At 47.3% G+C, this 18,024-nt stretch overlaps 1 protein-coding gene across 1 annotated transcript in view; it reads left to right on the top strand.

Moving 5' to 3' along the window:
• SNTG2 (syntrophin gamma 2) overlaps positions 1-18,024 on the top strand; it is a 278,507-nt gene that overhangs the window by 49,119 nt on the left and 211,364 nt on the right. Inside the window, exons 8-9 of the mRNA XM_078772595.1 lie at positions 3,594-3,693; positions 12,837-12,839. Of these exons, the coding sequence (XP_078628721.1) occupies positions 3,594-3,693; positions 12,837-12,839 (103 nt within the window). The remainder of the gene's footprint in view (positions 1-3,593; positions 3,694-12,836; positions 12,840-18,024) is intronic.

Below are 18,024 nucleotides of genomic sequence, written 5' to 3' on the forward strand. Positions count from 1 at the left end.
ACACAGAGCTTGAGCAAATCTGCAAGGAAGAATGGGAGAAACTCCCCAAATCCAGATGTGCAAAGCTGATACAGACATACCCAAGAAGACTCGAAGCTGTAAATATTGCCAAATATGCTTCTACGAAGTATTGCCTCAGTGGGTTGAATACTTGTGTATATTAGATATTTTTGTATTTCGTATTTAATTATTTAGTAAGAATTAAAAAAAAAAAAAAAAATTCCACTTTGACATTACTAGTACACCCACTCACTACGGGAGTGGCAGGAAGGGTCATTCCTCTTTGGGGTAGCCGATGGTCGGTTTGGGGTAGCCATAGATCGACTGTATAGATTACAGTCGATCTATGGTCTGGTCTCAAGAACATTGGGTGTGTGTTCATTTACCAAGTTTATTGTGGAGAGATTGCCAAGTGGTTTAAGCATTCGAGCAAGCACTCCATTCAAAACCGTTAAGGAATGGCTGGCTTGGCAAGCACCAGCAAGCTGCTTGGCAAATGAGCACAACCCGGGCTTCCTCTCTTTCAGTTTCATGTTAAACAGCAGGAGCGAGTTTCAAAAGTTCACTACGAAAAACGCCACGTTAGCAGCAGGAAGGGTCATGTTATTAACCCAAACCTTGTGGGGTATATAGAGTACAATAGATCTTTGCTCAGTTCTGAAAGTAAAACATACCTCACGGATGTCGGGATTCCTCCAAATTTCTTCATTTAGTGTTATAAACAGCAATAACGATTGTTTAAAAAGCAAATTATACGTGTTTGCGGTTTATAATATTTTTACTTTTGGTAGAGGCTGTTGCTCCCACGAAAACGCCATGAAAAGCTATTTATAAACGTTGACTTTTTGTTCAAGGAGGAAACACCCCTTGGGGAGGTGGGATATTATTGGTACTAGTACCCGACTGCAAAGCCGCAATGAGCCGGCGAAGCCAAAGCCTCTTGCCACTATTTTACCCATCACGATGGCATCAGTGGGTTAGGTAGTTGGTAGTAGGTAGGTGTAGTAGGTACCGTACCTAGTTCAAAATGACACCATTTGCATTCTGGATGAGATTAAAATTGATAAAATTTCCTTCTTGATTAATTCGGTGAATTCGGTCTCAACTTCGGATATTTCCGGCCATGAAAAACTATCCCTACGGCCGCGAGATTTCTAAAAATTAATTCTTCGTCAATTTTAGAATATTTGACGCCGTTTTCAGCGTCCGAAACGCGTAATAAGCTTTAGAAAAATATTTTTCAAATGCTCGAATCTCATTGGTTCCGGTGTTTGGTGACTATTTTCGTTGAAGATAACGAGGTTTGTCTTAACGAATTTTAATTACAAATTAGAGGTGCATTAGATTGTGAATCAAACAAAGACGGGTGAAACAAACTCCTATTGAACTTTTTCGCAATTGTTCTATGTAAACTTCCGCATCCGGTCGATGGCGGCCTCCATTGAGTGATTTGGTTTTAGAAATATTTTTTCAAATGCTCGAATCTCATTGGTTCTGGTGTTTGGTGACGATTTTCGCTGAAGATAACCAGGCCCGTGTGGGCCGAGGTTGGTCTTAAAGTATTTTAATTATCAATTAGAGGTGCATAAGATTGTGAATCAAACAAAGACGGGTAAAAGAAACTCCTATTGAACGTTTTTCAATTTGTTATGCATACTTCCGCATCCGCAAGATGGCGGCCTCCATTGCGCTTCGGAATTCTCAAGCCAAGGGATACAGCATGATCTGGTTTTCGACATAATATGTACGCGTTTATTGACAACACCGGCTTTGCCGGCTATTAATATTGTTTTGAAATAACATTAATATTATGCTATTATCATTTGTTTTGTTATTAGAAGCGGCCTTGGAAAAACGCCACGATAAAGCTAACTTAACACGGATATACACCTCAACACACATCTCCATTGACGGCAATGGTGGGGAAAACCCGTTTGGGGGAGAAACCCCCCTTGGGGAGGGGGAAAATGAATGCGCTGCAACCTTCATTGTCTAACCCTTAATCATCCTATCAAGTTTGGTTGAGATTGGATAAGTAACGACGGAATGTATCGCAGTCCAAAATAGACAGACAGACGCCAAATTGCGTATTTTAGTATGATGGGGTATTATGTGTAGATCAGTGGAAAAAAAATCTGAATTTAATTTCAGGCTGTAACACAACAAAATGTGAAAAAAGTCAAGGGGTGTGAATACTTTCTGAAGGCACTGTATATGGCCCATGATTAACTCCCCGTGTATTATATAGTTGCAGATCAAACACTGTTTGGTCACTTTATTAGGATTTGTACCTTAAGTATAGTATTACCAATATTTGCTTTAATCACAGTGTTGAAGCCATTTGTAACGTGACATTTCAATCTACATATATAAAGTCTCACAATCTCATCTCTCCTCACTCTCTCCCTCTCTTCTTAAGGATTGACAAGCCTATCCTCTTATCTACTTCTCTATTCAACCTCTGCCAAAAATTCAATCTGTTTAAGTCTAAAGATTGAAGTCTTTAGAGTATCAGCCCCGATTTTTCCAGGACAGGCTCATATATCTAATCTGGCCTCCAAAGACCGTCCGATGCAGACAGGCCATTTTTTACCGTGCCAAGTCTTTTCTCTTTACCATGAAATGTCTCCTGACCCTTTCCTGGCCTTTTGAACAATGGAGCATGCTTTTCCTTGTAGCAAATCCCCCTTCCTTCCTCCACTTCTCATTCCTGGAAGCTTTAGAGACAAATACTTTGTGAACATCACTGACATCACTTATCAATAAGTTCGAATCTAGCACAGAGCCTGCTGACACAACCTGCCTGGAGGTGACACCTGCATGGCTCACTGATTAAACCTCATGTCAGAAACGTATCCAATACTTACTTAAAATGCAGGCCTGCAGACACTTCCTCGTAGGGGTTGTTGTTTTTGGAAATCTTTAAAAAGATCATTCTCAAGTCTCAGCATTGGCTATTAAACGGAATATAAGGTTGTTTGCCTGTACTGTGCGGGATGTTGGCTGTCCCTCTTCTCGTGTGCTCATTTGTTGTACTCGTCATTACTGTCAAGTGATGTTGTACAAGTTGTTTTTTGCTGTTAGGTGTTGGAATGAAATATAAGCCAGATGGATAGAATTGCCTTTTTCTGCCTTTTTTTTTCAATTGGTTTTTTTTTTTGAGTGGTAGCCACTCGATAATCTTATACATCTACAGTACATCATTTTAGATTGTGTGAGATGGCGCACTCCACGATGCAGCACCTTCACCTGCAGACACCGCACAAAATTGATAATTGCTGGCAGAATTAAAAATCTGGAATACAACACTTAATATCCAAGCACAATGCTCTTGAGAAATCCTATTTCTGTCATCCTCAGCTTAAAGAGATCCTTTATGAGGTTCTTCTGATCTGAAGATGTCAATGAGAAACCTGCTCCAATCCCTCGGTTCTCGGCACAAATATTCCTCATACACCAAATCTCCGGTTCATTACGAGGCCATTATCGGTCCCCAGTGCAAAATTATTGGACGAGGCTGAAGCGAAACGCTATCTTACAAGCTGCCGATATTCGTGTTATCACCTGCGTTTTGATGGATGTGTTTGTGAAAGGTACGGATTCTGCAGAACGCTGGTGAAGAGGTGACACTCACTGTCAGCTACTTGCAGGAAGCTCCATCTTTTCTGAATCTGCCTTCTCTCGATGATGGCGGTGAGATTTAAACGTCCAGGATTCTTGACTGCATTGCATGACATCTCAGCTTTTTCACCTTTGTTTTGCGGTCGCTGTCGATAAAATCCACTTCATCACAATGCTTGTTTGAGGACAACGGAAGGCAATACGTGAGGTTGGAATACAAAGACACAAGGGGAAAGTTTATTTATTTGTTTATTTATATATTTTAATTATTGTTTGTAAAATTGTGTATCATTTAACCCAGCGGGCACACGACGTTGTTTCAACGTCGAATAACGGTTGGAATGAGGTCGCGACGTCGGACAACCAAAACCCAACCTGAGACCAAAAACCCAACCTGAGACCAATACCTACATCAAAACCCGACAGTCATTCAACGTTGTTTCACCGTTGGCAACTTGGCTTGATTTTTTAATCGAATAAATGACATTGTTTCAATGTTGGTTGTTCGACCCTACATCGACGTTGAAAGTGTGGCATTGTATCAACGTTTATTCGACGTTGGAAAATGTATCAATGTTGGAAAAACGACGTTGATCCAATTTGCAAATCCAACTCGTTTTCAACCTCGGGTCCACGTCGAATCTTGACGTTCATTCAACGTGGATCCAATGTCTGTGTGCCTACTGGGAAGAGATCATTGAGATGTGTGGACTGTTTGTTCTTACAGCAGCAGCTCAACGATGGGAATGGCCCCTTTTTAACCTCACTCTGTGTTCCCACACGGTCCGTACAACATGGCAACATTTCAGACCTGAGTAATCGATCCCGCGAATGTGATAGCCACTTACCTAACCTAACAGCATCCTCGACCTGCAGGCCCAGCTATAAACCATCAGGAGAACATTTTCTAAAATGACAGAGTAAAATGATTGTGACTCGTCCTGCAATCCAAACAAATTCCAAAGCTCCAATCAGAGGTTTCTGGAAAAAAATATACACAGATTCCAGGCATTAAGGCCTCACATCCTGGCACTTTGTACATGAAAAGCGGTCATTGGTGCAGTGACTTTTCAATTGCTCACGTCAATTTAAAATTTGGGATTTTAGGCGTCAGATGGTATTGTCAGAAAAAAAGCAAGAGATTGACTTCCCAACTGAGATGAAGGTTGATGTTAAAGTTTGACAATGTTTTCTACAGTCATTTTTTTTCTCATTTTTCTTTAAGTATGCGCAGAGGAAGAGAACTTACCTTTGTCACCTCTTGAGCTGTCTAATCTGGGTTTGATTCTCAAACTGACTATAAACTGCCGAACTGGTGCTGAATCCAAGGAAGGTGCTGAATCCAACTGGTACTGAATCCAAATCCAAGGAAGGCTCCCTTGGATAATTTTGAAAGCTGAGTTTCCTATCTGCTCGCATTCACTGGTGGACATTAACGATCCTGGGGCATCTTTCGCGAAGAGTATTCCAGTTGTTACTGGCACCGTGAACAAATTAAAAATTATTGTCCACCTTCAATCAAATTCGAACTTCAGGCCTGGGGCCGTGTTTGTGAAATGATTGGGCCAGGAATTTTCCTCGGCTGACCCCACAAGAAGGTGGAATATTTTGAGCCATTAAAGAACTGGTAGCTGTATAGACACCACTGATAAGACAGGGAACGGATCAGGACACAACAGAACAAAACGAACAGCAGAAGGAGAGAGGGAAACACACAACAGATGGTTGAGGGACAAAATAGAGAGAGACTTTGATGATAAGGGATGTGAGGAGGAATGAGGACTCGGGGAGAACGCAGTGGGTGGACATTATGGATACAGAATAAAACTCTCAGGAAGGAAAACCATGAAAATTGGAAAAGGTGGGCTTGGGGAGAGTTACCTGGGATAGTAAAGATCACGGTTTTGGATTTGGATTGTTGGTGGTGAACAGCTGTCTTGAAAACCTCGAAGGAAGAATGAGATTGAAGAGAACGTGGAAGTTGATTCCACAGGTAGAGAAAGAAGGACCAAATGGGTGGGGGTGAGCATTGACTCTGGATTTTTGGAGTTTCACAAGAAGAGAGTACTAGCAAACCGTGTGAACCCTGTAGAACCTTGGGTAGGACAGAGCATTGAAAGAGCAGAGGGTGCAATACCAGAAAGGGGGTAGTAGAAGACATAGAGACCACTGACCTGTTTGTAAAGGCTTCATCAGGGGGATGCGATACAATGATCTTGGAAGCTGTGGTTTCCACGGCAACAAGCTGAGCAATATTCGAGGCAGGGGTGCCAGCCCAAAGAGGAGGAGCAGTACTCCATCAAATTGCGAATGAAGGCCTTGTAGGTGGATAAGAGTTCAGTTTTGCCAAGGAAGGATTTTGCATGGTGGAGGATGCCCAGTCAGCCACTGCCTTTGGAGGCCAACTTAGAGGTGTCGTTTTACCAAGAAAGATCATGGCTGATTGTGAAGCCCAAATCTTGGAGAGACAATCATCTCTTAATCATCTTAACCAATAGGGTCATCCATTTTTCATCATATATGCCATGTTTTGGCAAAAATTGGAGGTTATGACATTTGAGAAAGGTCAAGGTCTACGACAAAGATTAAGTCAATATTTTATCTTTCATTTTATGGTATGTTGCCCGAATGACAGCGATAGAGCAGTTCAAAAGCTTCAAAATGGCACCCGAACCATCTTTTTATGTTATTTAGAAGCAAAGTTTTGACACATTTTAATTTGTCTTGGGTCAAGGTTGTGTCAAATTGTGACCTATATCTTAGGAACCTGAAACTTGGATCACGTCCCAGTTCCATGCATATCAATATACTCAGAAATTTTCATCAAAATCTGAACGGGTCATCAGTGGCGGATTAACCAATGGGCACATTGGCCGCATGCCCAGGGCCCCGAGATTGAGGGGAAATCTATTTGCTTTTAAAATGTTCAATAACCAGATCCACCACGATAATATGAACCCCTTATTTTATATCCGTCAATCGCTTATCGCACAAGCATACGGTCGCTCATCATTCGTTTATAAATGACAGGTTGCTGTGCCACTTGATTTGATATACCAATCGATTAGGGAAGGGATTTAGAATGTATTGAATCACAGACACTCAATAACGTCAATCGCAGGCAGAGCACAGATGACAGATCTGACAAGGAATCCACTCACAGCTCTATGATATGGAGGAACTACCGGCCGATGAGAATGTGTTTGCTGATGAGGCCACACGGCCGCCATATTGGGACTCCCGAACGACCAAAAGTTGCATTAATATCAGCAACGTGGAAAAAAAAAATCACAGTACAGCAGGTTTTAAAATAAACTGTGAGTTTTAATTCTTATCGGGCTTTTCATGTTGTGGTGAATACCAACATGGCAGCCGATGACTTCAGTGTTTTCAGCAAACCAATGATCCAGTTATATTTAGATGTGTGAATCCACTTCATATCCAGACATGTACAAGGAAGTCATTATTTACCACATTATAATCACCAGAGAGATACCAGTGCTACGCACGGGTGGGAGGCCAGAAGCAAACAGGCAATGCAGATACAGTGAATGCTAAAGCATGAAACCAATAAATTCCACATTCCTGTAGCACCTTCAGTCGCACGTCAGACATGGACAGCAAGTTCGTGAAGGACTTCCATGAAAAACGTACCCGTTCGCAAACAAACGGGTACGTTCACGTAGAGAAACATCGATCGTGGGTCCGTGGCGAATCTGCATATGGCGATGGCAAAATTTCAGAAATTGAAGGTTTTTTTTATTTTAAACGATTCATATGTGGGGGTTACCCCATTGGGACATAATCCACAGGCACGGGACCATTGGGGCTATTGATGGTATGGGCGTGGCGTGCGCTCGGTTGTTGGAGGCACGCCCCCTGAAGAGTGATTTGTGTTATATAAAATGCATGCGTTCCGGTCGCAAGTTAGTTCTGTTGGAATAAAGGAGCTTTGAACAAGCTAAGAAGTGTCTCGCCCTCTCGTCATCCGCAACTCATACATTGGTGACCCCGTCTTGCCCTCAAACGTTTTTGGAGCTTCAAACGAACATGGCGACGACCACAGTTTCGATTAAACTGCCGGAGTTTTGGGAACGACAAGCTGCCATTTGGTTCGCACAAGCTGAGGCCCAATTCGCCATTCGGAGCATTTCTGCGGACAACACGAAGTATTATGTCGTGTCTGCGCTCAGCGGCTCCACTGCGACCAGAGTGGTGAGCCTTCTCCAGGATCCTCCGAAGGGCGGCAAGTACAAGACGCTAAAGGCGCTGCTGCTCGAAACCTTCGAGCTCACTGAGGCCGAGCGCCCGCCAGCTACTTTCTCTACCCGGGCTGGGCGACTCCAAGCCGTCAGAGCTGATGGACCACATGTTGTCTCTCCTGGGCAGCCACCGACCATGTTTCCTCTTCAAAGAACTGTTCCTGCAGCAGCTTCCAGGACAGGTACGGACAGCCCTGGCCAACTCGTCGGTTAAGGATTTCCGCACCCTGGCCATGGAAGCAGACAAGTTTTTCTCCGCCAGACAGCAATGTAGTGCAGCTGCATGGGACCCCGGCCCCGTCGAGCCTACGCCACTGGCGGACACCGTCGCGGCCACCATTACGGTCCAGTGGCGGAAGGCCCCAGGCTTGTGCTTTAACCATGCAAAGTTTGAGGCCAAGGCATGCCAGCCACCCTGCAGCTTCAGCGAGTCGGGAAACGGGATGGCTGGCGCTCGTTAACTGCCATGAGCGTCGGCCGTTCGGGCAGTTTGTTGTTCATTTTGGACACCGACTCCGGACGTTGTTTCCTCTGCGACACAGGGGCCCAGGTGGGCGTTCTATCTGTGTCGGCATTGGACCGGGAGGCCAGGAGTCACAGCCCCGCCCTGGAAGCCACCAACGGCAGTGCTATTCAGACTTTTGGCAAATGGACCGTGGCACTGTGCTTGGGCGGGCAGCGGTTTACATGGGATTTTGTCACGGCGAGGGTGTCCACCCCCTTGCTGGGCGCTGATTTCCTCTGCGCCAATGGCCTATTGGTGGATGTTAAAAATCGGCGGCTCATTAATGCGGAGACATTCAGTTCTCTTCCATGCTCGCTGAGCGGGTCCTCCTCGACGAGGCTCGCTTGCACGCTCTCGACCTCTGATGAGTTTGCCCGCCTCCTCACCGAGTTCCCGGCCCTTACACGGCCCACCTTTTCGGCCGTTGCCGTCAAGCACGGAGTTGAGCATCGCATTCCGACCACCGGCCCGCCTGTCTACGCCCGGGCTCGACCCAGGGAAACTCGCTATCGCAAAGGCGGAGTTCGACACGTTGGAGCGTCTTGGCATCGTGCAACGGTCCAACAGCCTGTGGGCCTCGCCTCTCCACATTGCGCCGAAGCCGGGTGGCGGTTGGCGCCCGTGCGGGGATTATCGCCGCCTTAACGACGCCACTACCACTGACCACTACCCAATCCCGCACATCCAGGAATGTTCTGCCCGCTTGGCCGGTAAAGTTTTTTTTTCTTCTAAAATGGACCTCGATCGTGGTTAACACCAGGCCCCTGTCCAGCCGCAGGACGTTCCAAAGACCGCGGTGATTACACCGTTCGGGCTTTTCAAATTCCTCCGTATGCCTTTTGGGCTCAATAACACGGCCCAGGCTTTCCAGCGCCTGATGGACAGCGTGTTGCGGGATTTGCCGTTTCTGTTCGTCTGCCTGGACGATATCCTCATCGCCAGCGCTTCAAGGACGGAGCACATGCTTCACCTCCGAGCGCTCTTTGAACGCCTCATTCAGCATGGCCTTATCATTAACCCGGCAAAGTGCTTCTTCGGGATGGCGTCAATTGACTTTCTCGGCCACCGCATCACGAGGGAGGGGGCCATCCCACTGCTGTCTAAAGTGGAGGCTGGGAAGGATAATACGGTCGCCGATTGTCTCCCCCGGTCCATAGCTGGCGCGGTTCACCTTGGCATCGACTATGCCTGCATGGCGGCCGATCAGATCTCCGTTCCGGATGTCCAGGCCTGCAGGGCGATGGTCACGGGGCTTCGACTGTCTGATGTGCTGTTCAAGGACACAGGCACCACGCTACTGTGCGACGAATCTTTGGGACAGCCTCGCCCCGTCGTACCCACCAGCTGGAGATGGTTGGTGTTCGATGCCGTCCACGGTCTTTCTCACCCGGGCAGGAAGGCGTCGCAAAAGTTGGTGGTGACGAAGTTCATTTGGCACGGGCTCAGGAAGGATGTGCGTGACTGGGCCAACACCTGCGTCGAGTGCCAACGCTCGAAGGTGCATCGCCATACCCAGGCCCCATTGGCACCATTCACAGTGCCCGAGCGATGGTTTGACCATGTTAACGTGGACCTGGTAGGGCCCCTCCCCCCCTCGCGGGGATTCACCCACCTCCTCACGATGGTTGATAGGACCACCAGGTGGCCAGAGGCCGTCCCAGTCACATCTACAACTTCCGCCGATGTGGCCCGGGCGTTCATCGGCACTTGGGTTGCCCGTTTTGGCGCCCCCTCAGACATCTCTTCAGACAGGGGGCCCCAGTTCACTTCAGAGCTCTGGGGTGCTGTCACCCAGGGGTTGGGGGTAAAGCTCCATCGCACCACTGCATATCATCCCCAAGCTAATGGATTTTTTTATTTTTTATTTTTTATTTTTTTTTGGTATACAAGATCGAGGCTCGTGAAAGAGCTAACATTAATCACACAAAAAGACAAACCGACACACAAAACACAAAAAACAAGGGGAGTGGCAGACAAGATGGGGAGAGAGGGGGAAGGACACAAAAGAGAGGGGGAAGAGGGGGAAGGACACAAACACAACATTTGAGAGCAGGGACATCGGGAGGACCTGGGGGGAGGTGGGAGAGGATTAAAACATATGAACACTGCAAGGACTCTGGGGTGAATTACCGGGGGTAGAAAAGATCAAGGTTTTCGATGGGGGACGATAAGAGATGGTGGTGAACAGCTGTTTTAAAGACCTGGAGGGAGGAGTGGGATTGAAGGGAGTGGTGGGGGAGTTTGTTCCAGAGGCGGGAGAAAAGGGGAATGAAAGAGTGAAGGTGAGCAGAGAGCCTAGACTTTGGCAGTTTAACCATAAGAGGGTTGCAGGCAGATCTTGTGCGACCTGAAGGAATATTGGGGGGACAGAGCACAGAGAGAGCTGGGGGAGCAAGGCCGGAGAGGAGTCGGTAGAAGACAGAAACACCACCAACCTGCCTGCGGTGAGTGAGTGAAAGGCCCTCGGCGTTGACTACATCGCAGGAGATTCCAATGATTCTGAAAGCTTTGGCCTCAACAGCGTGAAGCCGAGCAAGGTGTGAGGCAGGAGCACCAGCCCAGAGGGGGGAACAGTATTCCATTGAGCTGCGGATGAAAGCCTTGTATGTGGTGAGGAGCTCAGGTGTGCCAAGGAAGGACTTCGCACGACGGAGGATGCCCAGTCGGCGACTGGCTTTGGAGGCCAGCTTGGAAATGTGGTTTTCCCAAGAAAGATCATGGCAGATAGTGAGACCCAAAAGCTTGAGCGACAGAACTTCTTGGAGAGGATTGTTGAGAAAGTAGATGGGAGGGTTGTCCAGTCGGTCCTTTTGGAGAGACATTGTAAGAGTGTGAGATTTGTCAGGATTGAAAGACATGTTCCACTTGTTTGACCAGTCTGTGATTTTGTCCAGGTCTGCAGAGAGTGAGGAGGCTGCAGACTGCCGATCTGAGGGATGAGGAATGGAGCGACAGAGAGTAGAGTCGTCAGCAAAGAGATAGAGAGGATTTTCAAGAGAGTCAGAGAGATCATTGATGAAGACCAGAAAAAGCACAGGGCCCAGAACACTACCTTGGGGAACTCCAGCCTGAACAGGAAGAGGAGATGAGAGAAACCCAATTCAGGGCCACACGTTGACTACGACCAGAGAGGAATTCCGCCAGCCATGCGTGGAGATTTCCATGGATACCAAAGGAGGAGAGTTTGGAGAGCAGAGCAGGGTGCCAGACCATATCGAAGGCACGTGAAATGTCAAGGGAGACAGCTCTAATTTCCTGTTTGGTGTTGAGGACCTCCATCCATTGTTGAGAAAGCAGAAGCAGCATGTCCAGAGTAGAGTGACCAGGTCTGAAACCAAATTGATGATCAGAGATCAAGCCATTGGAGAAGAGGAAAGATTTAATATCTGAAGCAATGATGGATTCCATGACTTTGCTGATAATTGGGAGAAGGCTGATTGGTCTGTAGTTGCTGGGATCTGTTTTTGCACCTTTTTTGTGCAAAGCGGTGATGTTGGCTGATTTCCAAGCAGATGGCAGATGACCTTGAGCAAAAGAGAGGGTGAAGAGAACAGAAAGAGAGAGTGAAAGAGCAGAAGAACATGATTTTAGGACCCGTGGGCTGATGCCGTCAGGACCAGTTGCAGAATCAGAGTCGAGGGTTGACAGAAACTTTTCCACCTTGTCAGGAGGAAAGGACACAGAGTCCAGGAGCAGCTGGGTACGACTGGGTACGGTGGGTACAGAGAGGGATGGGTTTGGGACACAAGATTTAGAGGCAAACACAGAGTTGAGGCATTCAGCTTTTTCACGTGCGGAGTCGGCCGTTAAGCCGTTTGAGGTGAGGGAGGGGATGGAGGGGGAACAAACACCAGAAACAGATTTGACCAGACGCCACCAGGATTTGGAAGAGGGAGACAGATAAGAGAGTTCGGTCTTGAGAATGGTGAGATATTGTTTCCTGGCTCTCCTGAGGGTGGACACACACTTGTTTCGGGCTTTGTGAAAGGAAATGAGATTTCCTTCCGTTGGATTTGCTTTCCAGGAGACGAAAGCAAGTTGTTTCAGGGCAACAGCCTCACCACAAGATTCCGTGTACCATGGACGGGAGGAAGGGTATGACAACTGAAGACGAGATGGTATAAATCTGTGCATGAGAGAGAGCAATTTTCTTTGAAAGAATTCCCAGGATGAGTTGATGTCAGAGGCGGTAGAGATGGGAGACCAGTCCAGATGATTGATGGCTGCTTGAAGACCGTGCCAGTTGGCCTGAGTGAAATGCCAGACTCGTCGATGCTGAGGAGGCTCTCTGAGAATGGTCAGAGAGATGTCCACTTTGACAAGCACATGATCAGATGAGCCGATTGGAGCAGAAGAAGAGCAGCAGACATTTTCAGGGAAGTTTGTCATAACCAAATCCAGAAGAGAAGATGCTCCGTTGACTGAGATCCGGGTCGGGAAATTGACAGATTGTGTCAGTCCCAGTGAGTCGCAGAAGTCCTTTGCTGAAGAGCCATGGCTGGTGAGAGAGGTACCCACACCCAGCCAACTGGCATGGTGACAATTGAAATCACCACATATGAGGAAGAGAGAGTTGGGATGGGTAGATAGAAGTTGGTCCATATTATCAGACAGTGAGATGTAGATGGAGTCATCGCTGATTGGTGGACGGTACAACACACATATGAACAAAAGGTGGGAGCGAAGGGGAAGCCGTAGCCAAAGGTATTCCTGGGGGTGAGGTGGAGAGAGGGCAGTGGAGGGCGAGTGAGGAAGAGAGTTTTTTATAAAGATAGCAACCCCACCTCCAGGACGAGGCTCAGGTCTATCATACCGGAGGAGGGAGTAACCTGGGAGAGATACCAAGGCATCAGAGACATCATGAAGGAGGAAAGTTTCTGTTAAGCAGATCACATCTGGTTTGTCAGAAGCAACCTGTATGGAGAGGTCAGTCAAGTTTGAGCGAAGGCCCCAGATGTTTGAGGTCCATACCGTTAATGAAGAGGAAGGGGGAGCATCGGGTCCAGAACAGGGGGGGGGGGAGGCGTAGGGTAAGATGTGGAAGAGGAGGAAGAGGTAGGGAGAGCTGTTGAAGGTGTGTCAGAGATTTCAGAATAGCTTGGAGAAAGGGAAGAATGGGGCGGACAAAAGGTTTGATGGAGATTGGGTGAGGCACAGTGAGGTGTTATTTGAGGAGGGGGAAGAGCAAGGCAGAAGGTTTGGGGAGATGAAGGTGAAAGTTGGAAGGAGGAAGAAGCAGGGAGGATGCTTTGAGGAGGAGGGGTGAGAGGGGAGTCTAGGAGGGGAGGAGCGAGGGAGAGTCTCGGAGGGGAGGGGTGTGGGAGGAGTTTAGGAGGGAGGGGAGGGAAGGGACAAGGGGAGAGATTTGAAAGGGATGGGTGATGGGGAGGATTTAGAGGGGAGGGGTGAGATTGGATTTTGAAAAGTGTACGATTCATGGGAAACTAACATTTTTTGCAAAATGAGTTTGAGACCTTCGAGTCAAAAATACGTTTGAGGACACTGGAGGAGGGATGGAGTTCTGGATAGTTTAGGGAATGTAGAAAGGAGGAACTGTAAGAGATGGTATTATATATATTTTTTGGAATGAATAGATTTGGTGAGCAAGACGAAAGCATCCTTTTGTAGGAAAAGAAGAAAAGGGTGTTATAATATATGAGAGAAAATAGTTGTTCAGGGGAGAGATTATACATTTCTTACCGCGTGATCGCGAACGAAGAACGAACGAAAAAAAGAACAACAAATAAACGAATAAGACCTGGGAAGGAAATATTTTTTTGGGGTTTTTTTTTTTGTTTTTTTGTGAGTACAGATATTAAACAAGGAGGTACGGGGTGAACGACTGGTACGAAACAGAGAACGAAAATAATTTCAGCGCATTCGACGAATCGCTGAGAGAAAAACAAACCACAAGGTCGGAGACGGTACGGTAGTCTAAGCCTACGAGTACTAGGCCGCAGAATACTCGATACCATTAACCGACGATTGTGTATACATGTACGAAAAATTTGCACCGAAAATTTTCCAAAAGATACGCTCTAGGTACATACACCGAAAGATAGATACAGTCTCGACAAAAACACAATTGAGAAATATAACTTAGCTTCGAAAGCGTGAGCGCATGGAGCAGCTTCGAAAAGACGTGACCTCGCCGTGATCTCAACAGCGTGAATTGTGTGAGAGGTTCCATCGCTCTATGAAAGCTGCTCTCAGGGCCAGCCTCTGGGATGACAGTTAGGCCGACAGACTCCCGTGGGTCATGTTGGGCCTCAGGACAGCCCCTAAGGAAGACCTCCAGGCCTCATCCACTGAGCTCGTCTATGGCCAGCCGCTGTGGGTTCCCGGGGAGTTCATGCCTGACACCACAAGCCCCTGGTCCCCTGCCCGTCAGCGGTCGGTTCTCTGGGAGAATGCCAAGATGTTTGCACCAGTGCCCACATCTCATCATGGTTTGCCTCAGGCCCACGTCCCGCTGGATCTACGTACAGCGGAGTACGTCTTTGTTCGGCATGACGCACACTGGGGGCCGCTTCGGCCGCCTTACGACGGGCCTTTCCGTGTTCTGGAGGCCGGGGACAAGTCCTTCGTGGTCCACATCGGCGGCAACCTGGACCACCTTTCGATGGACCGCCTCAAGCCGGCTCACTTGGACCTAGACCAGCCCCCTCGGTTGGCTCAACACCCATGACGGGGCTGTCACCCGTCGGGTAAGTCCCTGGTTGGCCCACCTACCGCCAAGCCGCTAACAGTCCCTGCTCGGGTCATCAGTCGTTTCGGCCAGGTGGTTAAGGCCCCCCGAAAACTGACATTGCCCGCGCGTGAATTCGGGGGGGGGGGGGGCGCATGTGGGGGTTACCCCATTGGGACATAATCCACAGGCACCAGACCAGTGGGGCTATTGATGGTATGGGCGTGGCGTGCGCTCGGTTGTTGGAGCCACGCACCCTTAAGAGTGATTTGTGTTATATAAGATGCATGAGTTCCGGTCGCGAGTTAGTTCTTTTGGAATATAGGAGCTTTGAACAAGCTAAGAAGTGTCTCGCCCTCTCGTCATCTGCAACTCCTACACCTACACATATAAACATCCGTTGAATCATATCATACGCAAATCATCAAAATGTAAACAGTATCTTTAGAATTTCAATAAAAGCCACATCACTGTTCATATCGGTAAATATTATTCCACCGTGTTTCAAATCGTGATCGATACACTATGATCGTGATGATCGTGATCGTGAATCGTGATCGATAATAGTGTTCACAATCGCTATGTCGTCTGTACTCCCGATACGTGTACCAAATTCCCGATACATGTAACTGTACCAAATCAACAGTTAAAAGGATTTTGAGCCGATAGCTGTTACGGCCTTGGCAAGATCGATGGAGACAGCGATCTGTTAGCGATCAATGGAGACATGTTGCTTTCCCGGGTGCAGCCGTTTGTGCGTCGTTACAATGAGAACAATGAACGTCATGCGATCACGAATGTTATGCGGGAGTCCAAACCCGAGAATGCTGGAGACTAAAGCTGAAATTGGGAAAACTAAATAGCCTATTTTACTCCTGGGGATCCCAGGATTATCCACCCAAAATATCTTTGCGATCGGTTCAGCAGTTTTTACTGTACCTTCGAACAGACAGAGACAGACAGACAGACAGACAGACGGACATTTGGTGAATTATAGTAAGATCATTGGCCAATTTTTTTTTACGGTTAATCAGTTGCAGTCAAATTTTCTAAACCGCCCAGCACGACAGTATTAACAGACGAAACAATCACAAGTATGGAGGCAAAAAACAACATTTTATAAACTCATGTTCTGATATGCTAATGACTTGCAATGTCATTGGTCAGATGACAGTTTCTGTTAGAATCCACAGGCAGTTAAAAAAAAATGGATCGGAGATATTTAAGTGGGAAATCAAATAGAAACGAGAAACAATTTCACACCCTCTCTCTGTTCTCTTCACCCTCTCTTTTGCTCAAGGCGATCTGCCATCTCCTTGGAAATCAGTCAACATTACAGCTTTACACAAAAAAGGAGCAAAAACAGATCCTTGCAACTACAGACAAATCAGCATCCTCCCAATAATCAGCAAGGTCATGGAATCAATCATCGCATCTGGCATCAAATCCTTCCTCTTCTCCAATGGTTTGATCTCGGATCATCAATTTGGATTCAGACCAGGTCATTCTCCTCTGGACATGTTGCTTCTGCAGTCTCAACAATGGATGGAGATCTTCAATGCCAAACAGGAAATCAGAGCTGTCTTCCTTAACATATCACGTGCCTTCGATACGGCCTGGCATCTTGCTCTGCTCACCAAACTCTCCTCCTATGGTATCCATGGAAACCTCTACGCATGGCTTGCAGACTTCCTTTCTATTCGTAGTCAACGTGTGGCCCGGAATGGATTTCTCTCATTGCCCCTTCCTGTTCTGGCTGGAGTTCCCCAAGGTCGTGTTCTGGGCCCTGTGCTTTTTCTGGTCTTCAATAATGATCTCTCCGACTCTCTGGAAAATCCTCTCTATCTCTTTGCTGATGACTCCACTCTCTGCCGCTCTATATCTCAACCCTCAGATCGGCAGGCAGCAGCCTCTTCACTCTCTGCAGACCTGGACAATATCACAAACTGGTCAAACAAGTGGAACATGTCTTTCAATCTTGACAAATCTCACATTCTCACTTTGTCTCTCCGAAAAGACTGTTGGGACAACCATTCAAACTACTTTCTGAACAATCCTCTTGAAGAAGTTCTGTCACCCAAGCTTTTGGGTCTCACTATCTGCCATGATCTTTCCTGGGAAAACCATATTCCCAAGCTGGCCTCCAAAGCCAGTCGCCGACTGGGAATCCTCCGTCATGCGAAGTCCTTTCTGGGCACTTCTGAGCTCCTCACCACATACAAAGCTTTCATCTGCAGCTCAATGGAATACTGCGCCCCCCCCCCCCCTCTGGGCTTGTGCTCCTGCCTCACACCTAGCTTGGATTCACGCTGTTGAAACCAAAGCTTTCAGAATCTTTGGAATCTCCCACGATGAAGATGATTCTGAGGGCCTTTCTCTCTCTCACCGCAGGCAGGTAGGTGGTCTTTCTGTCTTCTACCGACTCCTCTTCCGCCTTGCTCCCCCTTCTTCCCTGTGCTCTGTCCCCCAAATATTCCTGCAGGACACACAAGATCTGCCAGCAACCCTCTTCTGGTGAAACTGCCAAAATCATGACTCTCTGCTCACCTTCACTCCTTCATTCTTCTTTTCTCCCGCCTCTGGAACAAACTCCCACACTCTCTTCAATCCCTCTCCTCCCTCCAGGTTTTAACAACAGCTGTTCACCACCATCTCTTCCCCCATCTAAAACCTTGATCTTTTATACCCCCATTAAAACAGCCCAAATCCGCCTCTTTCAATCCCCAACTTCTTTCCTGAAATTTCTATAAGTGTTCATTTCCTTTATACCGTGTATCCCTCCCTTCTCTCCCAGCCCTCCCCCTTCCACAGATCTACCGACATCCCTGTTCACTTCTGTTGTTGTGCTTGTGTGCTTCCCTCTCTCCCCCTCTTGTCTCCCACTCCCTTCATTGTATGTTTTATGTGTCTGTGCATCTTTTCATGTTCAATGTGTTAGCTCTTACACG

The sequence above is a fragment of the Myxine glutinosa genome, chromosome 2, assembly GCF_964187855.1.
Source record: "Myxine glutinosa chromosome 2, kmMyxGlut1.1, whole genome shotgun sequence".
Classification (NCBI taxonomy): domain Eukaryota; kingdom Metazoa; phylum Chordata; class Myxini; order Myxiniformes; family Myxinidae; genus Myxine; species Myxine glutinosa.